The 27827-nt window shown below is 38.6% G+C and overlaps 1 protein-coding gene across 3 annotated transcripts; it reads right to left on the minus strand.

Annotated features, from left to right (window-relative positions):
* Positions 1–2017: 2017 nt before the first annotated feature.
* On the minus strand, positions 2018–27649 carry Pbp49 (proximal sequence element A Pbp49). Of its 3 annotated transcripts, none has more exons than XM_076210469.1 (10): positions 27296–27649; positions 21620–21720; positions 21129–21220; positions 16168–16319; positions 11904–12037; positions 11352–11508; positions 9163–9283; positions 8545–8668; positions 6364–6471; positions 2018–4358 (listed from the first exon to the last, which is right to left on the minus strand). In XM_076210469.1, the coding sequence occupies exons 1-10, from the start codon at positions 27428–27430 to the stop codon at positions 4172–4174; spliced, it is 1311 nt and encodes a 436-aa protein (XP_076066584.1). In that variant the 5' UTR covers positions 27431–27649; the 3' UTR covers positions 2018–4171. The 3 variants fall into 3 exon arrangements, with proteins under 3 accessions (XP_076066584.1, XP_076066586.1, XP_076066585.1); XM_076210471.1 differs by having other exon boundaries at positions 21129–21186; positions 27296–27315; XM_076210470.1 differs by lacking the exon at positions 27296–27649 and adding an exon at positions 22768–23569.
* Between the last annotated feature and the right edge of the window lie 178 nt (positions 27650–27827).

Genomic DNA, 27827 nt, shown 5'->3' on the forward strand with positions numbered 1-27827 from the left:
ATTTTACACCACACTGATTCCATATCATCACTCATTAAATTCTCCAAAGCACTTATTCTCATTTCATTTTTGAAGTATGCCACACAGCCACCTCCTTTCCTGTTCATTCTGTCCTTCCTCATCATATTATATATCATATCGCTGTTGACTGATTTCTGCACAGGGTATACCACTATTTGCCCATGACTTTGTTATCAATATTAAATTGGGATCCTCTTCATATATCATTTCTTCTAACTCCAACATTTTGTTCACAATACTTCTAAATACTTCTAGTATTCAGAAGCTTACAAGTTAGCAACCCATTGTTTTTTTTATAAGTCTTCATAGTATATTACATGGCCTGGAACTATTTACACATTTTACATTCTGTGTCTGTTCTAAACCAGTTAAGCCTGGGTATGGGAATTCCCCACAGCTATGCTTAACTGGTGTCCCGATGTTCCTAGTCTCTGAACTTGCTCTGCCAGCATTGTTTCTCTGTCTACAATATTTCCTCGCTTTATTATCAAGTTTTTTCCCCTTGGTCTCTTCTGTGCTTAAGCTTCTTCCACAGCTCATAGTCCTGTGTACTTTCTTAGTCATATCTCTCTTAATAAACACTTTGCTCTATGCTCCCTTATTCCAAAGTCTCTTGGCATTTTTCAACTCTCATTTTCTGATATGGCATCCCTGCCTTCACAATCAACATTCGTGGTCTGGGACTGTTATTTTCACTGCCTTGGCTTGATGGAATTCTTGTTATTTCCACTACATCCACCTCTTTCACATCTCAAATATTCTTGAGAAGGTGATTCACTACCTGTTCATCATTTGCTATGTGACCAATATCCACATTAACCTTTTCAATTTCATCTATCCCATTATTGATAACATTATATTCCTTAGTTTCCTTTTCCCTAGCCTCATGCACCCCAGCTCTCACCATTTTTATAGTTTCATTTCTAAAAGTTACATTTCTCATATTTTCAATGTTATCTAATCTGTTCTCCATCTGATCCACTCTTGCCTGTAATTTGTCATTACTATTCTTCAAATTATTCACAAGTTTCAGCGCAACAACAACTTTGTTATTACAGTGTGCAAAACCAATGAATCCTTACTTTGCTCAGCTCTTTTAGGAGGTCATATTTCCCTTCATCAATGTTTTCACATTCAGTGTGAAACCACTTTGTACAATACTCACAGTACATGGCCAGGTGTTCATCTTCCACTTCACTTTTGCATTCCCCACAGAAGTCAATCTGCCTAGGGATCACTGCCATTTGTTGTGATGTTTTCCTGGTCTGTCTTTGGTTACTGCCACTTTCTTGGCTGTTTTGCTATTTTCATCCTCTTCCTGTCAGTTAATGCTTCCAGATCCTACTATTTAGGCACTGTTCAAGGCTTATGGCTTGGGGGCAGCTTAAAAGTCGTATAAATAGATACTCTGCAGAGCTCAGCACTGCACACCTGTCCACAACGACCACAGCTGGAGATACAAATAACAGATAGAGAGCCAGACAAGATCAGTTTTAAAGTGAAAGATGTCCATATATATGTTAAGTGACCTGATTTTGAGATTTTGCTCTATGACAAGGCATGTCTATCACTTGGTGTATTTGCAGAGTGCCTTAAAATTTCAAATGTATGAGCTTGTGAAATAGAAGATAGTGGATAATTATGAGTAGTTACTGCATAGGTTCAAATTAACAGACTTTGAGTTTACTATGATATTACAAAATCCTAGTTGCTGTTGGTGAATTCAAAACAGAGTGCCACAACAACAGGATTGCAAATATAAAAATAGACACTGTAGGCACTTAGAAAATTACATATATACATATCCCAAGGGACTTTTCCCCCTTACAAGGGAGGTAGCCAAAGTCAAAGTCCCACCCATTTCATCCCCACATACTCCACACCCATTCACCACCCCTCCCTCCATCTTTTCTTGGCTCCTCCTGGACAATGGATCATCCCTACATCTTGCCCATTGCCCTGGGTCAGAAGAGTACAGAAAACTAGATAATGAAAAACAAAATAACTTTCAAGTCTTTATTTTTTTTTACAATAATATACTTAAAAATGTTTTAAAGGGTTGAACATTATTCTCTACAATGAATACATATACCAAGGGCTTTTTCCCCATTACAAGGGAGGTAGCCAAAATCAAAGGCATAAGTCCACTCCCATCCATTGCATCCCCACATAGTTCACCCCCCCCCCAAAAAAAAAAAAAAAAAAAATCCAGTGCTGCCCACTGACACAGTACTCATATAGTGTGCTGACTGCATGATTTTTCTGGGTATTACTAAAGTGTACACCTATGCAATTATCGATACAAAATTAAGGTATTTGTGAGGTTTCATCTCACCTGCTCATACAGCAATTTGTACAATTTTCACATCTATATTATGACAAATCCAACAACTTTTCTTAGTGATGTTTTCCCTCAATATTAAGGGGTGGGGAAAAAATAATTTCCGCAACCTTCTCACTACACCCATGCTGAAGCAGTGTCATAGCTGTCCAAACTGCAAGATGGATGGATGTCCCTACTCGCTTTATTAGATTAGGTTAACTGAGGTTAGAATAGGGAGAAGAACACGTGTTTCACGAAAATATAGTAGGTGATACTTGCAACATAAATGGCACTTCATTGGCCTGTAGTGGGAAGGTTTAAGGAATTATTTTTACCCCGTCCCTTCATAATCATTTCAGGGAAAAACGTTACTAAGAAAAGTTGTTGTAATATAGATGAAAAAAAAATGTACAAATTGCTATGCAAGCAGGTAAGATGAAACTTCACAAATTCCAAAATTAAATAATAATGTGGTAAATTAAAGTACATCAACATAATATCCATTTTCCTTGGCAGGGCAGAAAAAGAAAGAAAGAAAAAGAAAGAAAAAAAAAAAAAAAAAAAAAAAGTGATACACTACGGGAGCAGTGACATGAACTTCGAGATGCCATATTTGTGTCATCTGTCCAGTCCTGTACTATCATATCATTCCCTCCCTACAACGACCTTAATGACCTCTAGGGACGCTAAATGCATACCACAGAGGAGGTTAGGTTGGGTAAGACTAGACTATTTTTTTGGACTTCCATCAGTTCATCTTGTGGGGAGGGGGACATGTCTTGAAACTTGCAAACATCTGAGTTGTCATTATTGTATTGTTTTTTGCATTTTTTTTTTTAATTTATATTTAATGATTTCTGCCAATAAAAGGCTACCTCTTTTGTAAGGGGGGAAAAAGCCTTTGGTATATGGTTATGTATGTATACAAATAAAAATGTAGATTACAATGATGTATTATGATTTATGAAATCAATATCTAATTTTCTATTCCTATATCATTTAGGTATGCACTTCTTTAGATTTATTGTTTTCTGTGATCAATACTTCAATGACACCCCTACAGACCAGAGTCACAGAGCATTCTTTTATGATTGAAAACTACCCTACACTCTGAGAAGATTGCCATTTTTAACTTCTACTGTTCCTACTTTCTGTTACTTCATTAAAAATTTCCTGTACCGTCTCTATGACTCAACAGTATGAGTTACACTCTGCTGACACTGCAGATTAACCAACAACACTATATGAACATGTCCCGTTTGTTGCTTTGGGCCTTCTTGAATGATTGAATTCAGAGATTCAAAGTTGCCTATAGTGGGGAGTGGGTCAGTCAAAATGCACACTCACAAACAACAACTGGCTTATCTCCCATTTTTCTCCATGTTTTTTTACTATCTCCAATCCCTGGCTAATTACCTCCTTGTTCCACACACCATCTTTGCACACCTTGTAACTCCCTCTTCGAAACATCCCCATTCCTCCTCCACTCCTAGTTCTACTTTATCCTTCACTCCCTGCCACTCTTCTCTCAGCTTATCTCTCTCAGGTTGTTGCAACAGAGAATTATTTCTCAACTGTCCACTTTTAAAGCCTATACCACCATTATCTTTACATGCAGGTGCATTTGTAGAATTTGACACATCCTCCAGGTTTCAATAAAGATTCAAAGAATCTTCCCTATATCTTTAGCATCAATAGAAATCCCATAAAAATATATTTTCCAGACTGAACTCCATCCTAAGTGAACACAAAGTAACATTTTTCGTTTCATATGAACCTGTCAATGTCACTTGTACTGTTCTCACTAAGTCAGAGCAACACTATTTATTATAGTCGTGTTCCTATATCTTTTTTTATTATGACTTTCTGTTGCAACCTGAACTCATCAATGAAAGGCAGCACTTTGATGTCGTTGATCTTCTGCCCATCTTTATCATAGCAGAAAAGCTTGAGGCAGCGGTCACAGAGATGGGCAACAGGCATAGGGAGCCGAGTTTCACCCCACACCAGCCAACTGAAAAAAATAGTCATGCACTATTATATCAATAATGACAATGCACTCAAATATACAAGGCCAGTAGTTCCTACATACATACATATACCAAAGGCTTTTTTCACCCTTATAAGGGAGATTGCCAAAAAACAAAGGCATAAAAACCCCTCCCACCCATTCCATCCCCATCACACTCCACTCCCCTACACCCTCTTCCCTCCCTCTTATCTGACAGGTCATCCCTGCATCTTGTACATCTCATCACCTTACTTTTACCCACATTTATCTTCAACTTCCTTCTTTCACACACTTTCCCAAACTCTGTCACTAACTTCCTCAATCCCTCCTCTGATCCTGCTACAAGTGCAATGTTGTCTGCAAACAACAGCTGGCTTATCTCCCACTTTTCTCCATTTTCTTTAACCCCTTCCATACGGTGCCGCACACATAGGCGTCATGAGGAGCAAGTGGATTCGCGACGCTGCCATATCGGCGTCTTGATTATATTTATTGTAGTTGCCCCTGTGTTTTTACATTCTCCCAAATGTGCCCTGAATCCCATTCTCTGTGGTTTTCAAAATTCGCGGGTGAAAGAGAGAACGATCGATATAAGCGGTGACTATATTTTATGAAGCGAGTATTATTACGACACGTCGTACGGCTGGCATTGGCTGCTGCCCGCGAGATTTAAGTCTGGAGTGAAGTGGTTAACCATCTCCAATCCCTGACCCACTACCCTTGCATTTATCTCCCGCACCACCCCATCCATGTATAAATTGAACAGCCAGGGTGACATAACACATCGCTGATGAAGTCCCACCTTTACCTCGAACCACTCACTCTCTCCATTTCTAATCCTGACACACGCTCTACTACTCTCGTGAAAACTCTTGACAGCTCCTAAAAGCTTTCCTCCTGTCCCATATATCTGCAATACCTCCCACAGTGCCTTCCTGTCTACCCTGTCATAAGCCTTTTCCAAATCCATAAAAGCCTAAAAAACATCCTTACCTTTTCCTATAGCTTTCTCACATATCTGTCTTACCACAAAAATCTGATCTACGCAACACACACTGTTCTTCACCAATTACTCCCTTTGTTCCTCTCCTAATCCTCTCAACCAAGACCCTCCCATAAGCCTTCCCAACTACACTTAACAAACTAATCCCTGAAACTACTACACTCACACTTGTCCCCTTTTCCCTTGTAAAGTGGAACTATACAGGCACTCCTCCAGTCCTCCAGCACTCTACCCTCTCTTAAACAAACATTAAATAACCTAAACTGGGTAAAAATTAGAATAGGTTGGGAGGTATGGGCATTTCTGAGTACATATGGCCCTGGTACAAAGAAAAATGATAAAAGAGAAGAATTTTGGAGTAATTCAAATAAAAAGGTTGAGAATTTTGGAAGGAATGTAAATGTGTTGGGGATCAAGATGCTCGAGCATGAGATGAAACAGTGGCTTAAGTAACTGGGAAATATGGTGTTCCAGGAATTAAAGATTAGGAAGAGAACATAAGGAGTGACTGGGGAAGAGCAGTGTAGGTTTAGAAAAAAAGGGGGGCACATGAAGAATTGTCACCCCAGAATGCCCACATGAAGAATCGTCACCCCATGAGATCCCACCTGAAGAACTGTCACCCCATATGCTGAATATCAACAGTGGAATAAAGATTAGGTTAGGTTAGGTTAGGTTAGGTTAGGTTGAATGAAGGTTATGATTATTGTCATCAACTTGTACAAACGAAGAATCGTAAACCCAGGATGGCCCACATGAAGAATTGTCACCCTAGGATAGCCCACATGAAGAATTGTCACCCTGTCGAAGTCTGGGGTGACAATTCTTCATGTGATCCGAAAAAAGTGTTTAGACCAAGTTTTTGCCATATGACAGGTGTGTGAGAAGCATTTAAGTAATTTGTAAGGATATTTTAGGAAATTCATGGACTTAAAGAAAGAATATAATGTTTACAAGACAGCATTGGAGAACAGGGATGCACATATATTGATATAGTATACTTACCTAGCCATCAGTAATCCACATATGTAGCATGAAACTGACAATTTGGTTGCTGTCCCTCGAAGTAATGGGTATCGGGAGATCTCCTGCACATCATCGCGGTGATGTAATCTGTAAAAGACATGAAATTGAAAATCAAAGAAACAAAATTTCAAACCTTATGATGCAGAAGGGGCTCTCCCTCAGCTCAATTAAATTCACCAAGTGGCAACTATAATACAGGTCTATCTATCTATACAACACAATACCACAATACAATACAGATATGAGTTGTAAAACAGTCACTCAAAAAAGGTTTAAGACTTTCATCAGACACACACACACACACACTGTCACTGTTGGTCCATTCCCTGAATTTAAGCACAACTTTAACATGAAGGCTACAATATTTATGCCTTCACTAGCTTGGCAATTTAAAAAAGCTAGTCAAACTACTCTTGACACATTGCTTCTGACCTGGGCAGACAGCAGAAGACAGGGTTGGCCCTTCATCCATGAGGTGCTAAGATGAGAGGGTAACAAGTGGGTGGTTGATGGTAGTGGGGGCAGAAGCCCTTGGTATAAAGATAGACTATGTTGGAAGGATGTTAAGCATTAAATAAATGTGTAATGCTGGCTACCCCCCTGGTAAGGGGGAAAAAAGCCTTGGTATGTATGTAATGCTGGCAAAAGCTTTATACATTGGTCATGTTTGAAAAGGAGGACAGGGACAATAATTTTAGAGATTTTGTAACTAGTAGATGCAAGTTTGTTATTTTGAAGCTATGAGAGAGATTGGTGGGTCAACAAACCTGTGCTAACAAACTACTGGAGTGGGTTGATGTTGATAATGCTGAAATAGTGACATTATCATTTCATGGTGATAAAATAATTACATCAGTGACAGACGAAGGGAAAGGTAAAGGATGCTGACGGAGAGGAGGAGAAAGAACCAAAGCCAAAAAAGTCATGAGGAATTATTCATTCTCTTTCATTGAGTCTTCCATACTTCTTTTACTAATCCTTTCTTCAGCTGTTTGAAAAATCAGTCTGTTTACAATTCACATTTCAGACTGCTTGCTACGCTTAAAGGTCCACTTTTAATTGCGCCTCGCATACCACTTTTCCTAAGTCTAGCTATTCAGAATAACAATGTTGTTTGTTTGGCAACTGTGACGTCACGAACGCGGAATTCCCCGAACCTTTCACGAAGCGCACGGGCGGAATGTTTCGAATAGCAGACGACGCAATGAAATGAATTGATGTACATTAAACTGTAAATACAAAAAGCTATGGAAGTCTTGATATCTATCAAGACTTCCATAACTTTTTGTATTTTCGGAAAAGTGGTATGCGAGGCGCAATTAAAAGTGAATTTTCTGAATAAATTCTTCTGTAATAGGTAAAAACTTTATTTGTATGCTTTTAAAAAGTACATTTTCGATGATTTTTAGTGAATGGTATATCTGTTGATATCTGACCTTTAAACTGACTGTTGATGTGCTCTGGAGATACACAGGCAGGCTTACTGCTTAGAGTTTATCCAGTGCGGAGAATAAACGATAATTCTTGCAGAGAGTGAAAATTGACGAAATTAATTGGGGCAGTAATAAGTATCAAAAATTAATTTGTTTGTGAAAAAAATAATTAATTTGTGTATCAAAAAAGCTTAATTACCTGCAGAAAGACAATGGTTTGGCCTATGAAACAGGAAGGATGCCTAAGACGATGCCGTCTGTACAGCTGCCGGTGTTGTTGTTGTGATAACGCCGCAGTGATGCCAGCTCTACCTAGCTGATGCAGCCAGTGTTACCACACGGCTTTATGCGCACCAACTTCAAATATATAATAGGTATTTTGAAAAAAATAATCGGCCGCGACTATTTTTTTTTTTTTTTTTTTAGGTCAAATCGCATATCTTCGAATATATCCCCGCACATATCGAAAAGTGGTGCAAATTCTTGAATCGCATATACGCGAATTCGCATATATCGAAGTCGCATATATCGAGAACTACCTGTACTTGTTTCCATTTTTTGGATATAGATAAGCAAAATTAAATTTTTGAGTTTTTGGTTACACCTAAAGTATTTATAAAGTATATCTTTCAATATTCAGAATTTTCCCATATCTGGTACACCCTTAGTCACAATGATGCCCAAAATCAAAACTCTTTTGATCATGAACCTCTACTATGCAACAAACCTGACATCTGTGAAGACCATGAGGTGCTCACAGTTCCCCTGGTGCAGATACAAGTATGGGTAACCAAGGCGCAGTTCCAACTCGTTGAAAGTCACAGCTTCCATATTTGCTACCTTCATTTCACCTGGTCAATTACAAGAAATCCTTAGGGATCACAAATTAAACCACATAAAGAAATGATGGGTATAAAACCAGATCCAGTTATAGGGCCCTGCTGTGGAGCTGCTATACTTTGCTGCATTGCCAAACTGTAGTGAGGGACAAAGAGGAGCTCTCTATCTACATGGTGAGTAGAGGGGCAACAAATGGATATAAGAGGGTTGTAGGATGGGTGCAAGCTTTGACCTGCCCCCCTCCCCCCATATTGGAGAAGAGGCCTTTTGATATGTATGTGTACATGCAATGCAAGCCTGAAAAAGGGCAATTCACTGAGGCTCTGCACTTCAACAGCAGTTCATGGTAGCTGGAACTGATTTATCCCCATTCCTTGATTATATCCTTTACCCTCACCCTAACCCTTATCCAATCAAAATAATTTATGGAGCAGATGAGAACATCCATTCAGGCTGCATCAACATTTTATCCACCTTGAAAAATAAACAAAAGTAAAACCCATACCACACTGTTCATGACGCTGTGCCCAGGAGCGGATGACACTGCTGTAATCTTTTGCTGTTGGGTCTCGCATATCATTGTAGAAGATACCATTGATGTAAAAAAACCCAGATGGGTACAAATCCTGCAAAAGTGTATAGTATGGTATTAGTAATGAAAATGTGAAGATGTTCTCTTTTACTCTCATGAGAGTTCTTTGGGGTGTCCGAAGTGGAATAAGGATAAGGGAGATGAAATGAGTATGTTGTTGAATGGAAAAAATCTCGTCAAAGATACATACATATACCAAAGGCTTTTTTTCCCCTTACAAGGGAGGTAGTGGAGAGAGAGAGAGAGAGAGAGAAAAAAAAAAAAAAAAAAAAAAAAAAATCCACTACCACTCATTCCATCTCCACATGCTCCACTCCCATCCACCCACTCCCTCCTTCTTATCTTGGCTCCTCCTGGATAACAGATCACCCTTGCATCTTCCCCACTGCTCTGGGTCAGAAGCAGTGTCGCAAGACACAGCACATCAACAGCAAGTCCACTTCATTAAATCAGCAACCCCCCTTCTCTGTCCCTTCATGCAGAAAAGGAGAAGAGGGGGAGAAATCACTTCAGGCTGCATCAATTTATTTTTCACACATAATCCCTCACCCCCCACCTCCCACCCACTCACCCTCATACATCACAGCATCATCCATACACAACCCTTCTCCATTCACACTTATCTTCTGTCTTCTCCCATCCTTCCTCAACAGATTTTCCCCTCTTTCCTAATACTCCTTTTACCCCATCCATCTCATTGTTGGTTGCCCCCTCATATTCACTTTTTCTACCTGTCTTCCACACTTCTTTTACTCATCTTTCTTCACTCATTCTTTCCATGTGTCCAAACCATCCCAATACTCTTTCATCAACCCTCTCTTCTAACTCCCTTTCCACCCCAACTATCCTCCTCACCTCCTTGTTTCCCACTCAATCCAGCCTAGTAACCCCTACCATACTTCTCAGGCATTTCATCTCAAACACATTTAAACCCTCTCTCATGTTCCATGTTTCTACCCAATACAGTGCTATTGGCACAATCATCCATTCATACTATCTCCTCTTAGCATCCACTCCCAAATGTCTATTTCTTATTACATTTTTAATTTCTCAATCTACATTCTATCTCCACTCCTTCCTTTTCCGCCACATTGACCCAAGTATCTAAAGCTATCCACTTTCCCCAGTCTCTCTCCCTTACTACTCACTTCTAATTTGTTGCCATCCTCTCCCCTTGTACATCTCATCACCTTACTTTTACCCACATTCATCTTCAACTTCATTCTTTCACACACCTTCCCAAACTCTGTCACTAACTTCCTTAATCCCTCCTCTGATCCTGCTACAAGTGCAGAGTTGTCAAGAAATAACAACTGGCTCATCTCCCATTTTTTCCATTTTCTTTAACCTGTGCATTTACCTCTCGCACCATCCCATCCATGTACACACTGAACAGCCATGGTGACATGACACATCCCTGAAAGTGAGTTGATTGAAAAAGGAAGAGGATGAATAACAGGTACATACATATATATATATCAAAAGCTTTTCTCCCCCTTATAAAGGAGGCAGGCAATAACAAAGGCATAAAAACCACTCCCACCCATTCAATCCCTAACATACTCCCTCCCTCTTTCTTGGCACCTCCTGGATGATGGGTCATCCCTGCATCTCGCCTACTGCCCTGGGTCAGAAGCAGTATCGCAAGATACAGCACATCCACAGCAAGGCCGCTTCATTAAATCGGCAACCCCCCCTCTCTGTCCCCTCATGCAGAAAAGGAGAAAGATAGGGAGAAATCCTTTCGGGCTGTGTCAATTTATTTCTCACACATACTCCCTCACCCTCCATCCCATACCCACTCCACCTCATGCATCACAGCATCATCCATACACAAGCATTCTCCATTCACCCCATCTTCTGTCTTCTCCCGTCCTTCCTCAACAGACATTCCCCTCTTTCCCAACGCCCTTTTTACCCCCATCCATCTATCTCATCCTGGGTCTAAATATGAAAAATGTATCAAGTGCATTGGTGAAGTGATCTTTAAATCCATGTTGACTTGGTGAGGCAGGTATGTGTTTGGATTCTATATGAAAATATAATAAACATAATGAGTAAAATGAAAACATAAGTCATGATGCAAATCCTGTATCAATTACCGAGTTATTGGGCAGGTAGGTGAGATGACGCAGCATCGGATCCGTACTTAAGTCTTCATTGATGGCAAGATCATTAATGCAAGTAATAGCATCTCGAAGCTCAGATAACTTTTGCTGTCCTAATAGTAGCAGTTCTTGGCTATGGGATGGGAAGGAGCTGCAAAGAATAATGAAATTTTGGAAATAAAATTATAGGTAAGGTAAAGAAGCTCGCTGGCTGAGCGGGTTAGGGCGTCGTTACTTGCGGCGAAGGTCGAGGGGATGGGGGTTCGTATCCTGCCACCAGCGAAGTTGAACCAAGGGCATGGTTCATTAAATTCCACGCTACAAAGCCCTCTGTGAGGGGCACCGTCCTAGCCTTCTGATAGGGGGGAGTTTGTGACGTTAAACCATATCATCATCATCAAAGATCATCTGGTCTACAAGACCAGGTAAAAAATAAAACATGAATCATTAATCACAGCAACAATTAAGACAACAGGTAAATCAATATAAATATATTACATAAACCATAGCAGGCCTAAGGGAAAATTCATAACTGCAAACCCTTACTTGTATGATTTCTTTTGATGTGTCCTCTTGAAGAAGGGACGATGTATTCGAACATTTAGCACAACATCACGAAGGCACTCCGCATTATCATGTAACTTTTTGACTGGTTCCGGGCAATTCTCACTGTCTGTAATCTGGAGAGAAATAAGGAAGGATGAAGTGAAGGCAGTTGTTAAGATGATGAGAGCAGGTAAGGCACCTGGTCTGGATGGATGCCATGCAGAATGTCTAAAAAAAAGGGATGGAATGGGTGGGGATGGTTTTTATGCCTTTGTTTTTTGGCTACCTCCCTTGTAGGGGGGGAAAAGCCTTTGGTTTATGTGTGTATGTATCTATATACCATGGGCTTTTTCCCCTGTACATGGAAAGCCAAGTCAAAAGGCACACACCCACTTCCACCCATTCCACTCCCATCCACCACCCATGTTTCCCTCTCGTCTTAGCTCCTAAACAACTCCTTTAACAGTTTTTTCATTTATCTACTTTTATGAATACATACATACATATACCAAGGCTTTTTCCCCCATACAAGGGAGGTAGCCAAAAAGGAAAAGGCATAAAATCATTCCCAACCCTTCCATCCTTGAATACACTCCACACCCCTCCACCCTCCCTCTTATCTTAGCACCTCCTGGATGACCGGTCATCCCTGCACCTTGTCCACTGTTAAATAATAAAACAGCTAATAGGTTCACTGAAGACAGATGAACTATTTGAAGTGAAAATAATAGATGCATACATGCTGTTGTGAATAATGACAGCAATGGTGTGGTGGTGATGTGTGATAATAATAATTTTGTTGCCTAGAGTTTCACTGACTGGAAACCTGCAACTGTCAACAGTCCTCAGGCCATCCCATAGATCTTTCTGGAAAGAAGCATTTCACTGTTGTCTGTTTTGCATTACTGTGGGACTGTTTCTATATCACCAGCTGAAAGTAGTAGAGGGTAAGCAATTGCCAGTTGTCATCTCTCCTTACGTGAGAAGGTGGAAAGACAGTGCAAAGGACAGGAGTGAATGGAGAGTACCTATAAATGGATGAAGAAATTACCTGACCTACTCTATAAATCTTTTGAGTGGATGAGGGGTACATGGGGACCACCGTAAAATATAGTGGTAAAGGTAAACTCGATTCAGTTGTCTGGTCCTGCTGTGAAAGTACTGTCTTTTTGCATTGTCTTTGACCTGAGTAGTGTGGCAGTAGACAGAAATGACCCTTCATCCACAAAGTGCTAAGATAGGAGGGACATCAAATGGATTTAGGAGAATGATACTTTCAGTCAGCCACCTGCATCATAAAAAGGGGTAAAGGCTCTTTGGTATAAGCATGTACTATGCTATACCTAATATAGTTTTTCTTTTGTGCTTGAGTTATGCCTAGAACAGTATTATCCATTATCTTTCTTAATATGCACTTAATCATAATAGGAAAGGTGTATACAAGTACCACACAAACAGTGCTGGGGTGATGTGTGTTGAATATATTGTTTATGTAATAATTCAGTCAATCTTTATAATATTTATGCCATCAATGCAAAATGGTGATGTGAAGTGAATCAGTGTAATAAGCTTTATTTACATATTGATTTAGGTTTGGTTGGGCATTATATACTGTCAAAGATTCTGGATTTTTCAAGACCTGGACAGGATTACAGTCCTATTTAGTTAGGATCTTGGAAAATTTATTGTTGTGTATGTTGTGAGCAGGTAAGGCACCTGGGTTGGATGGATGCCATGCAAAATGTCTGAAAAAAGGAGGTAGAGTGTTGGTGGACTGGCTGGTGAGGTTATTTAATATTTGTTAAAGAGAGGGTAGAGAGCCAGAGGACTAGGGGAATGCCTGTATATTCCACTTTACAAGGGAAAAGGGGACAAGTGTGAGTGTAGCAGTTTCAGAGGGATCAGCTTGTTAAGTGTAGTTGGGAAGGCTTATGGGAGGGTCTTGACTGAGAGGATTAGGAGATGAACAGAGGGAGTAATTGGTGAAGAACAGCGTGGGTTTAGAACAGGTAGGGATTGTGTAGATCAGATTTTTGTGGAAAGACAGATATGAGGAGCTGTGTGCTGTAGGGGCTCAAGCGCCAGTTCCCGCGATTTCAGGTTTTTGCATGTTCTAGGTGCTCCATCTCTTCTAGATCATGGGGCAATAGACTGGGATAGGATTCTCTACCTTATTCCCACTGTATCGAGGGGTTAGAGTTGCATACTGAAGGGAGAGTGAGGTAGACGTGCATGAGGGGCCGGACGACATCCTCGATTACTAATCCCCCCCCCCTTATTTAAGTTACGTGGGCACATCTTCCCTGGAATGGTGAGTGTGACTAATATTGTGTGAATTTCATGTATTTATTGCGATTTGTCTCTGTCTGGTAAAAAAAAAAAGTAAAAACAAAACAAAACAAAAAAACGTAATTTAAAAAAATCATTAAAAATAATTACAATGGATAATGAAATTCATATTATATTACATATTTCATACATGTATTTACCTTCCATTTTGAATGTTTATTTACATGCCACACATATTGGGAATATTAGGAATCGTACATAGGTGTGCATAAATTTGCATATTTCAATAATAATATGCAACAAAAAAATAATGAAAAACACATAGCAAAAAAGATCTGTTCGAAAGCTTTCAAATGATATATTACAGTTTGATTTTTACACGCAAATAATGTCCGTAATATGTACCCATACTTTAACGCTTAATTACTCGGAATTCCTAATTTGGCGCTTGAGCCCCTACAGCACGCGGCTCCTCATATGTGAGAAAGCTATAGAAAAAGGTAAGGATGTATTTTGAGCTTTTATGGATCTGGAAAAGGCTTATGACAGGGTAGACAGGAGGGCACTGTAGGAGGTATTGCAGACATATGGGATAGGAGGAAAGCTGTTAAGAGCAGCCAAGAGTTTTTACGAGAGTAGTAGAGCTTGCATTAGGATTAGAAATGAGAGAGTGAGTAGCTTGAGGTACAGGTGGGATTTCAGCAGGGATGTGTTATATCACCCTGGCTGCTCAATTTATACATGGATGCAGTGGTGTGAGAGGTGTGGGTCAGTAATTGGAGATGGTTAAAGAAAATGGAGAAAAGTGGGAGATAAGCCAGTTGTTGTTTGCTGATGACACACACTTGTAGCAGGATCAGAGGAGGGATTGAGGAAGTTAGTGACAGAGTTTGGGAAAGTGTGCGAAAGAAGGAAGTTGAAGATAAATGTGGGTAAAAGTAAGGTGATGAGATGTACAAGGAGAGAAAGTGGCAGCAAATTGGAAGTAAGTATTAAGGGAGAGAGACTGGAGGAAGTGGATAGTTTTAGATACTTGGGTGCAAATGTGGCAGGAAAGGGAGGAGTGGGGGTGGAGGTAGAATGTAGATTGAGAGAAGCGAGTAAATACCTTGGGGGATTAAAAAGTGTAATGAAAAATAGACATTTGGGAATGGATGCTAAGAGGAGGTTGTATGAAGGAGTGATTGTGCTGACAGCACTGTACAGAGCAGAAACATTTAACATAAGAGAGGAAGGGAGAAGGAGTTTGAATGTGTTTGAGATGAAATGCTTGAGAAGTATGATAGGGGTTACTAGGCTGGATAGAATGAGAAATAAGGAGGTGAGGAGGAGACCAGGGGTGGAAAGGGAGTTGGGAGATAGGTGGGATGAAAGAGTATTGGGATGGTTTGGACACATGGAAGGAAGGAATGAAGAAAAACTAGTAAAAGAGGTGTGGAAGGCAGAGGTGGAAGGAGTGAACATGAGGGGGTGACCTAGGATGAGATGGATGGATGGGGTAAAAGGGGCATTGGGAAAGAGGGAAATGTCTGTTGAGTAGGAGTGAATGGAGAATGGTTGTGTATGGATGATGCTGTGATACATGAGGGGGAATGGGTGGGGGATGGGGATTGAGGGAGTATGTATGAGAAATTGACGCAGCCCGAAGGGATTTCTCCCTGTCTTCTTTTCTGCAATTTAATGAAGTGACCTTGCTGCAGATGTGCTGTGTCTTGCAACACTGCTTCTGACCCAGTGCAGTGGACAAGATGCAAGGATGACCCATCATCCAGGAGGTGCCAAGATAAGAGAGAGGGATGAGGGTTGAGGGGAGTGGAGTTTGTAGGGGATATAATGGGTGGGAGTGGTTTTTCTGCCTTTGTTTTTTGGCTATCTCCTGTGTACAGGGGAAAAAAGCCTTTGGTATATGTATGTGTTTATCTCACTTTTGGCTATAAAACTACTCCATCCTCAAAACAGAACTGTAAAGTATTACCATTCTGATGGTGGATGAATATTTCAGGAGGCGATTTCGCAAACGATTATATTTACTAATGAACTGACGTTTCTCCAGTTCTTTCTCTTGTTCCCGTAGTACCTGCAGCTTCTCTGCTGCTCCATCAGGAATGACTCCATCCGTAAAGGAACCTGTAGAAAAATTCATTCATGTACTACCTCAGTCTAAATACTATATATTGTTAATGCAGATACAGTGAGTCCTTCTTATATGGTAATTCTTTATCCTGTAAATTCACAGTTACGTTATTTGGTAATTACTACCCTTGATCCTATTTATGGTAAGAAAAATTCACAGATATGTTATCCGCTCGTGTTTTGAAGAGGAAAGAGCAGGAAGAAGGTACGTCTGCCATATTTCAATTTGCGGTGAGGTTTTCAGGAACGCATTTGTACTGTATAACAAGGACTTACTGTATTAGATACACAGGCTTATGATAGTCAATGGAATAGGAGTAAAAAATCATGAGATTGTGTGGAATAGGAAGAAAAGCAGTGAAGAGCTTCTACAATGGGTGTGGAGCCTGTCTGAGTGGTGAATGAGAATGGTGAATGGTGTTTGGAGTAAATATTGATTTGATACAGTGCTGTCATGTCACCATAGTTGTTTAATTTTTATACTGATGGAATGGTGAAATAAATGAATGTAAGTATTATGAGCAAGGGAGTAAAGATGAGGGAAAACAAACAAGAATGTATGTAAGAACATTCTAGCATACATGAATGATCCTGTTTTGCTAGCAGGGACAGAGAACTTGAGGAGGTTCAGTCATAAAGGAAAGTTTCTATTTTTATTGCATGTGTGTATGTGTATATACAGTATTCACCTTGGTCTTTGAATCATGTGTTGGACTCATGATCGACAACTATTTCCCTCCCAGAAGAGAGCTCAGAGTTCGTATGACTGATCTATGGGTAATGCTATGACCTTACACACACACACACACCCCCAACTCCCCGCCCACAATTATGTGTGTGTGTGTGTGTGTGTATATATATATATATATATATATATATATATATATATATATATATATATATATATATATATCCACATTCCCAGCAAGGCTGATTCACTATTGGCAACTCCCTCATCTCCATCTCCTCATGCAGAAAAAGAGAAGACAGGGAGAAACCCCTTCAGGCTGCGTTAAAATATCATTCACATGTAAGCAGCCCCTATCCCACATCCCCCAGCCCTCCCTTGCATAACAGTATCATCCCATCCCTAGTTTCTGCCTGCTCCCTTCCTTCCTTAACAGACATTCTTCTCTTTCTCATTGCCCCCTTCACCCCATCCATCCATATCATCCTTGATCATCCTCTCAAGTTCACTCCCTCCATCTCTGCCTTTCACACCTCTTTTACTAATCTTTCATCACTCATTCTTTCCGTGTGTCCACACCATCCCAACAATCTTTCAGCAGCCCTATCTGCCATCGCTTTTTCTACTCCTGCTCTCCTACTCACCTCCTCATTTCTCACTCTATCCAACCTTGTAACCCCTATCATACTTCTCAGACATTTAATCTCAAACACATTTAAACTTTTCCTCTGTGTTAAATTCCAAGTCTCTGCCCCATACAATACCATCAGCAGAATCACCCCTTCATACAATCTCCTCTTTGCATCCATTCCCATTTGCCTATTTCTCATAACACTTTTTGATCCCCCAAGACATTTACTTGCTTCTCTCAACCTACAATTGTGGCAAGATGATTGAAAGGGAAAGTCAAATCCTAGATGCCTAGGGTGCACAAGTGCACATGCACGCAGGTAGAGTGAGAATGAATTCCAACACCTTCAGCCAACTCTCAAGGAACCCTCTATTGTGCTCAGATCTGTCTCCCAAGGGACGCTCCATTGTCACCGGATCTGACAGTGACCAGAGAAGCCAGGTGTTTTGGGCTATGTGAAACAATAGATACTTCTCCTTTGTCATTGCCATCCTACCAGATCAACATGCATCAACATTTTATTTCTTTATCACATATTTCTTTTATGTTCTCTATCTTTTGTAAATCTTATGTAAATATCCCATGCATAGGCAATGAGAGTCCAGACTCAGTCCACGCATTGTACTTTGAAGATATTGGGGAAAATAGATTATTTTTTAATTTGTAATGGCAACAGCCAAATTGTACCTTGTAATTAAAATCTGGCAAACCCCCTCCTCCCAAGTTTTGCTCGGAGGTTGCTTCATTTTTGTGAAGGAAAGAAGGGTGAGATGTCAAAACAAACAGACTTTCACCTTGTTTGCCTCACCAAACAGCCAATATAGATAACTACAAATCTACACAATTTACCTCCACCTCCATTCACTCCCTTTCCTACTACATTTATCTCCAAACACCTAAAGTTATCTACTTCCTCCAGCCTCTCTCCTTTTAGATTTACTTCCAATGCACTGCCATCCTCTACCCTTGTACATCTCATCACCTTACTTTTACCCATATTTACCTTTAACTTTCTCCTATTGCATACCTTCCTGAACTCTGTCACTAACTCCCTTAATCCCTCCTCTGACCCTGCTACAGGTACAGTGTCATCAGGAAACAACAACTAGCTCACCTCCCACTTTTCTCTATTTTCTTTAACCACTTCACTCCGGGCCAAAATCTCGCGAGCAGCATTAGCTGCCAGACATACGATGCTGTGTCATAATACTCGCATCATAAAAAATAGTCCCCGCTTATATTGATCGTTCTCTCTTTCACCCGTGAATTTTGATAACCATAGAAAATGTGATGAAGCCAGTTTAAAGACTATGTCAGTTACGCAGGGACAACTACAATAAATATAACCAAGATGCCGATATGGCAGCCTTGCGTATCCACTTGCTCCTCATGCCGCCTACGTAGGCGGCACCGTATGGAAGAGGTTAACAATCTCCAGTCCCCTGCCCTTTGCCCTCACCTTTACCTCTTGCACCACCCCATCCATGTACACGTTGAACAGCCATGGCAACATGACACATCCCTGACACAGTCCCACCTTTAACTCAAACCACTCGCTCTCTTCATTTACCATTCTAACACAGGCTCAACTATTCTCATATAAACTCTTGACTGCCCTTAACAGCTTTCCCCAAATGCCATATATCTGCAAAACTTCCCATAATGCCTTCCTGTCTACCCTGTCATAAGCCTTTCCCAAATCCATAGACCCAAAAAACATCCTTACCTTTTCCTAAGGTTTTCCCACATATCTGCCTTACCACAAAAATCTGATCCACACAACTCCTACCTTTCCTAAACCCACACTGTTCCTCACCAATTACTCCCTCTGTTTCTCTCTTAATCCTGTGTCTTGCTGCACTGTGTTTGACCCAGGGCAGTTGGCGGATGCAGGGATGACCCATCATCCATGAGGAGCTGAGATGGGAGGGGCAGAAAGGGTGGTAGAGGGGAGTGAAATGGGGGGAATAGGTACGTGCCTCTGACTTAGCTACCTCCCTTACAAAGAGGAAAAAGCTCTTGGAATGTATGTATATATATATATATATATATATATATATATATATATATATATATATGTATATATATATACATATATATATGTGTATATATATATGTATATATATTATGGGAAAGGTGGAGGGGGAAACACGGGTCTTTATCTGATTATTGAGTTTATTCCTGACCGGTTTCGCTTACAATAGCTTCTTCAGAGGAGTGTTACTCTGGGTCGAAGTTGGCGGTGTATATAGTGAGTCAGGCCCACGTTCCCTCCTTGCGGAGTGGTTGGTGGCTGGTTCCAGTACATGTCAAACAGCATCGGTACAATATAATACAATAATATTAATATAATAATAATACAACACAACACGATCTATGACACAATATACAATATAAAATATAATATATAATATAATATACCAAACCAAATCATATCATGGTAATGTGATATACCATGATATGATTTGGTTTGGTATATTATATTATATATTAGACCCGTGTTTCCCCCTCCACCTTTCCCATAATTTGTCCCAATATCTCTACCTATATATATATATATATATATATATTTATATATATATATATATATATATATATATATATATATATATATATATATATATATATACAGTAAGTCCTCATTATACGGTACATATGCATTCCTGAAAACCTTTCCACAAATTGAAATTACCGTATACCGAACCCATTATAACACTTCATAATAGGATATGGCAGACGTACCTTCTCCCTGATCTTTCCTCTTCAAAATATCTAATGGATACCGTATCTGTGAATTTTTCTTACCGTAAATAGAATCGAGGGTAGTAATTACCAAATACCATAACTGTGAATTTACCGGATAAAGAATTACCGTATAAGGAGGACTCACTGTATATACAGACGCTCCTCAACTTACGTTTTAGTTACGTTCCGAACGGCCGAACGTAAGTTGAAAATGAACGTAAGTTGTTACTGTACTATACATCCGTAAATTCTATTACCGTATCTTATGAAATACCCCTAAATCATTAATTATACACATAACATTGTAAAATAATAACATTAATTTCAAATAAATTAAATTCAAGCAACATAAATTGAGATGGTGGAGGAGGAGGGGAAGGAGGATGAAGCAAGGCACGTTCAGTCTGTCGTTTGTGCCATGTAAACAATGGACGCAGCATCATGCGTAAGTATCGTTTGAACTACGGAGAGCGCGCTAAACTAAAAAATTCACAAAAATTTTTACAATTTTTTTTTTACAGTCGGTTCAAACGTAAAATCGAAAAAACGTAAAACGAATGAACGTAAGTAGAGGAGCGTCTGTATATATACTGTACTGTATATATATATATATATATATTTATATTCCAATTCACCACCACAAAATTTAAACACTTCATCACTATATCAAGGGAAAGAGTAACACACCATTGGTAGTGCATAATGTTTGTGCAAACTGAAAATGGAAGGCAAATCATACCTGCATACCAATTGGTAAGTCTTCCCGATTGATGGAGTGAGCCTGAGGTCTCGTGCTGCTGCAATTCATCATCACAAGTCAGGAGGTCGATACTGTGAAATCAAGTCATCAACTTATTCTAAGTATTCATTCAATAATAACCAGACTGGGCTGAGCTATACTTCTTGGGTCCCATCTCTGTATCTCCAGTTATCAAACTTTGCCTTCAGAGATAGCAGCAGGGAAATTTTACTCACCAATATCCCTCACACAAAACTTCATGCAGATGCTCATCAATAGCATCCATAATGTAACAGATGTCCTAAATATAAATTTATTATAATCCTCAAACATTTCATTCACTATGCACCTCACTCTTTCAAAGGCCTTCCTTCAGAACCCTAATAAAATTTTACTTAAAAAAAAAAAGAAAAAAAAAAAAAAAAGGTGCCAAGAGGGAAAACAAAAAGACAGTGAAGAGGAACACATTCTGAATTACTAATTTATCTTACCTGCATGCTTCTTCAAGTTTTTGGTAATATGCGTCATCTTCTTCAGTATCTACAATTTTGACATCAAAATCTTGTGCCTGAGCAACATAAGCACATGTATCCTGCAGTTTAGAAAAGAAATTATGAGACCACATCACAAAGCCCCAAAAAGACTGTAAATAACTAAAGTGATGAATATTCTCCTACAAAAGCAAATGTTTAGTAAGCTTTATCACAAATGGCTGAAAACTGAGAATACTATCAATATCCCTAATTTTGTCAGCAAACATGTCTGCAATGCCAAGAGGCATTTTGGCAAAAATGTATAAATAAGAGTGCAAAATATAATGCAGGCTGCTGCTGTATGTGTAATCAACTTTATTCTAGCAAAATATTTTTTTTTTTGTAAACTAATGGAAAATTGGCATGACAAAGAGGGTTATGAGGTAACATTCTGGATAAATCTTCAAGTCTTCACAAATTTGAGTTCCTCAAAAGCAAAAGCAAAAATTACTTTGACTTCAAGAATCCAGTGCATATAATAAAACTGACATCATTCATCACTTCTAACATACTAATTGCCCCAAAGCTTTAGCTACAAGGCAAAGAAAAACTCTAAACTGTAACTACTAGTCAACTAAATACTGGTTATAATAATTCAATTATATTCAACTTAAAACAGATCAGGCATTTCATATTTTTTTCATTTTCATACCTATGAAACAAAAAGCCACTTTTATATTTCACGGACATGTTTGTAAGGTGACAAGCTATGTGACCAACACTCCCTAATCCTTCTCTTCTTTTGCTTTTGTAATTTATTTACATTTTTCATTGAGTAATTCACTGATGATCATTTTGAGTTTTGACCCATTTCCAGTATTTTGTATTAATGTTTATTTTTCAAACTTGATTCTAGACATTTACATATTGTCTAAATATTGTAATGACCTGCACTTCTCTCAGCCATTCTCATGATAATTGCACCATCTGTAAAGAAGCTAATGTAGCTTGTACCTTCTATCATGTCATTTACAGGTCCCAAAACTGAATCTTGTGGAATTTCACTGGTCACTGCCTTCCATCTTCACATCTTATCTTTCACTGCTATTCTTATGTACTCTATTATTATTATTTTTCTGAAAATCCCTGGTCCATTCAGAGCTTACCTGTAAATCCTCTAACATGCTCCAATTTCCACAAAAGTTGCTTGGAATTTCACTGGTCACTGCCTTCCATCTTCACATCTTATCTTTCACTGCTATTCTTATGTACTCTATTATTATTATTTTTCTGAAAATCCCTGGTCCATTCAAAGAGCTTACCTGTAAATCCTCTAACATGCTCCAATTTCCACAAAAGTTGCTTGGAATTTCACTGGTCACTGCCTTCCATCTTCACATCTTATCTTTCACTGCTATTCTTATGTACTCTATTATTATTATTTTTCTGAAAATCCCTGGTCCATTCAAAGAGCTTACCTGTAAATCCTCTAACATGCTCCAATTTCCACAAAAGTTGCTTGTAAGCTACTTTGACAAATGCCTTCTCTAGACCTAAGTGTACACACTCCACCCAACTCTCTCTAACAGGGCATTGTCTTCTAGATCTAAAATCAAACTGGTTATCAGCCAAAATTTTTGTTTCTTCAGTATATTCAACCAATCTTTGACAATTCTCTTGTATAATATTCCTATCAGGCTGGTCAGGGACACTGGTCTGTAGTTCAGTGGTTTCTCTTTACTTCTTTTGTGAATTAGTACCATATTAGCTCTTTTCCAGTCCTGTGGTACTATTACTTCCTCCACTGAGCACACACATTGTTTATGAATCTTATCCACTAATTGGTATCTACATTTCTTAAATATTCAATCTGAGACACCATCAGATCCTGGAATCTACATTTCTTAAATATTCAATATGAGACACCATCAGATCCTGGAGCTTTTCCTATGTCCAATATTTCCAATAGTTTGTGTACTTCTTTTGTTTCCACATGTATTTTATACAACATATTACTGACTACACCTCTCCCTCCACTACAAAATAATTTTCCTTAGTGCTGTGGCCCAAGGGTAGCCACTCACTTGGGCAAGGGACTGTGTAACCTTGAGGAGGTGCAGCAGCTTGTTCCTACTGGTGTTTTTACTTGGGATTGGTGGCCACAATCCTATAACTGTAAGGGAGTGAACATCGTAAGGTTCTAATTAGCAGTCTTGAGGAAGCCAGGATAGGCTTAGCAGGCCACTGGTGGATCATAATTCCACTCCTGAAATGCAGCTCAAGCCTTGGAATTGGACAACTAATCTGATCATGACCCAGCAATCCCATAGACCAGTTTCACAGACCAACAATGTTACAATTGCAACTATTAATCTGTCAACAATGAAGGAAAATTAATTACCATTGGACCATAATCATAGGAAATAATATATCTTTCAAAAGCTAAAAAGAAAAAATGAATATGTGTTTGCATATTCTAGGATAAATTTTCTTAAAAAGATGTATGGGAAAAAATATGCCTTGGTATCAAAATTAGGCAAGATTTTCCTCATTCAACTGATGATCTACTATGAGAATTTTTTGTGTTTGTTACCAAATACCAAGACTCCAGATCAGCAAGCCAAGTGTGGAACTTTTTTTGCTATTATTTTAGTTGTGCACACCTACCCGATATAGCATTAGAAAATGAAATATTAATTTTATAAATTAAAATACATGAATGTAGTATGTGCTTTTCTTGACAGAAATAAATAGCAAAAACCTTACTATAAGCATATCTACTATTGAATGAAGCCACTAGTATACGGTACAGATGCCATGTTATCGCCTGTCCAGCCCAGTCACGGTCTGTTAGATGATGGCTTTCATGTTGTGGACCAGGTATTCAACAATTCTAGGTAACATTAATAAGCGCTGTTACAAAGACAATAGGGTTTCCTTGGACTTTATGAGAGAACACAGGGCTCTGCCATCATCTGTTAATTGCCTGAGGTACAATAATGATCAGGCCGTCAGCATCCGTGATGATGACGACCTGGATGATCTTTAGAATTTGAAGTACTGAATTACTAAATATAGGTTATGTTACACAGGTTAAGTAGGTTAGGTTATGATAGGTAGGTTAGGTTAGAATAGATGAATTTATCATCCTTTCATTTCCTCGACCTTGGCATTTATCAAAACAAACATGGCGTATCATTCAACCACCATGACTTCATTTGTTAGTAAATTGGTTTTAGCAACTTTTTTATTGATTCCCACCAAGAATATCACACATTATATTGGTGTATTATAATTTACAAAATTGATAATTAATTTTCTAGTGCTATATCATGTAAGTGTGCAAAACTAAAAATTTACCTTTTTCTTTCTAAACTCTCCCATAAAACAACAATTGCATGCTTATCACTTTATAATTATATAGTGATCAAACTGATATTATTATCATATTTTCTTCTATTTATTTACCTAGTTGTATTTACCTAGCTGTAATATACAGGAAGGGAGCTATGCTTGTGGTGACCCGTCTTTGTATCTCTCTGCATCAAGTTTTATCTTAAAATCTTATATAGTATTTGCACATACTGTTTCGTTGTCTAATTTGTTCCATGTATTTATCGCTCTGTGTGGGAAGCTGTTCCTTTTCAAGTTTTTTCTATAACTGTCCTATTTCAGTTTTTTCTGTGTCCTCTCGTTTTACCGTTGTCCCACACTAACAAGTCATTCCTATCTAAAACTTCCATTCCTTTCATTATTCTGTAGATAGTCAGCAAATCTCCTCTTTCTCTTCTTTGGTCCAAAGTTGGTAGATTGAAAGATTCAATTTGGACAGTCTTTGCTCATATGTTAGTTCAGCGAGAGTCGGTGCTAGTTTGGTTGTCACTCTGTATTCTTTCTAGTTTCTTAATATTCTTTTTAGTACTAGGTGTCCAAAGTGATGTTGTGTACTCAAGTTTTGGTCTTATTAGTATAGTTAGTATTTTCTTTATAATTTCTTCATCCAAATTGTAGTTTTCTCCGAATATTTTATTTATATGCTTATCTGGTTTCATGTCTTTTCCAATCATCACTCCAAGATCTTTTTCCGAGTTTGCTTTTTTTACTCTTTCTTGACCAATTCTGTAATCTTTTGATATTCTGTTTTTACTCTTTCCAAATTCCATTATACTGCATTTCTTTACATTAAATTTTACTTCCCACTTTTGAGTCCAATTCCAGATCATGTCAAGATCTTGTTGCAATGAGTTGCAGTCCTTTTACATTTTTACCTTCTTTAGTAATTTTGCATCATCTGCAAAGAAATTCATATAGCACTCCACACCTTCATTCATGTCATTAATGTTACATGTATACGCCGAACATGATCGGGGCCAGTACTGATCCTTGCGGGACTAAAAATGTGGAACGCTTCACGATTTTGTTATGTTGATGTTTAAATGATGTGCTGCTGTAAACATAACTACTAATGCAAATGTTAAAGATGTAAAAGTACAAGAACAGAAAAATCGGGAACTGTTACTGTCAGGGTAGGTAGGTCAAACACCACCAGAGGCACCACCGTCGATGAGGAGCCCAATAGCACGTCATTTTATGCAAACGGCCAAATTTACATACCGCCAGATATTTCATTCATACAAATGTTATACGAGTGTATTTACTACGATCGTAGTAAATTTCAAACAATTACATCATCAGTTACATGTCGGTACATAAAAACATAAGATAAACATGGCGGCTTGCATTCAGCAGTAAATCGAAAATTGGTTTATGTTTCAGCGTAAAAAATGAGCTAAATAAATTCAGAGTGCAGGCAACTAACCAAAAATAACGAAAACTACAAGTCTCGCGGATTATTCTTATACCAAAATAAAGGCAGCGTGATACGGTAGAGCTGAGAAATCGGTGGTACTAATTAGTTTTTTATTCTATCGGGTCGGATTATCGGATAACAACATCAACATCCATCCCGCCATCTTATCAAACTTCACTCTATTAAGTTTCTTACTATTATGTTATTAGTGTAATACTTATAGTTGAATTATTTGAACTATTTTCTTTAAAATGTGTGATTTTCATGTAATTTGATCAAAGAGAAGTTACGTTTTTATCCTCCGTAATATTATGGACCACAGCTACGATTCGTCCTGCCCGCTATGATCACTGGTGGTATGGATCAAACTACACTATTAAGTTTGTTACTATTGTGCTATTAGTGTAATAGCTTGCATATAGTTGAATTATTCAAACTATTTTCTTTAAAATGTGTGATTTTAATGTAATTTGACGGTATTCGTAGCTGTGGTGGGTAATTTTGCAAAGGATAGAAACGTAATTCTATGATCAAATTACATGGAAATCACACATCTTATAGAAAATAGGTCAAATAATGCAACCATATATTAAATTTTTATATAAAATTGTGCCTGTCAGTAAAAACCGTCATTGTTTACGTTTGATCGGCGATTAGTCAGACCGCACGTTTCGGCCCGATTTTCTGGAAAAAAATAGGCCCGATTTAATTCCATTCAAAATGCAATATCTCGAGAACTAGGACAGCTAGATGGATAATTCAAATTGCATTATACTCATAGCGACTTTTTGCATCCCATGAGAACTACTTCAGCTCAAATATCAGGAATTTCGTTTTCATTTTGACCTAGCTAGTCAGGGGGCAACACTGGAAATATAACTTACTTGTGGAACAATTCTTTGATTATAACTGCAGCCAAAATTGTCATCAACTAAGTCTTTATATTCTTCAAAATAATCACGAATTGAGATTGGCTGCGTTACCCATGGGAAACGCTTCATATTCTGTAATTTCTCCATTGAGCCCAATGTTTCCTTATTCTTTACTCTGCAGGAATATATTTCTTGTGCAGTCGTATAATATGGGCAATGCTGCCTGATTACAAAGTCATTTCGTGAAGTTTTTTGTTCATTCTAGTCCAGGAATACGAAAAAGCCGTGTATCTAAGCCTTGTAACAATATTGAGTTGTATGTATCCTTTTTTGTTATGTCAACGATTACTTCCATCGGATGTGTATCGAAACGTAAGATAAACAAATAACAAACATGCGTTCAAATCTGAAAGGAATAGTTATTTATTTCCATTTTTTACTTCTTATTGTAAACTTTTTATTCGTAGTAGCTAAAAATTATCTTGGTGTCTTTATTTGGTTAGAAAGCTGAAGTATTATGATATAAAAATGGATTCTGTGCCTC

This window comes from Oratosquilla oratoria, chromosome 27, assembly GCF_046742065.1.
Source record: "Oratosquilla oratoria isolate Oo_2021 chromosome 27, ASM4674206v1, whole genome shotgun sequence".
NCBI classification, from domain to species: domain Eukaryota; kingdom Metazoa; phylum Arthropoda; class Malacostraca; order Stomatopoda; family Squillidae; genus Oratosquilla; species Oratosquilla oratoria.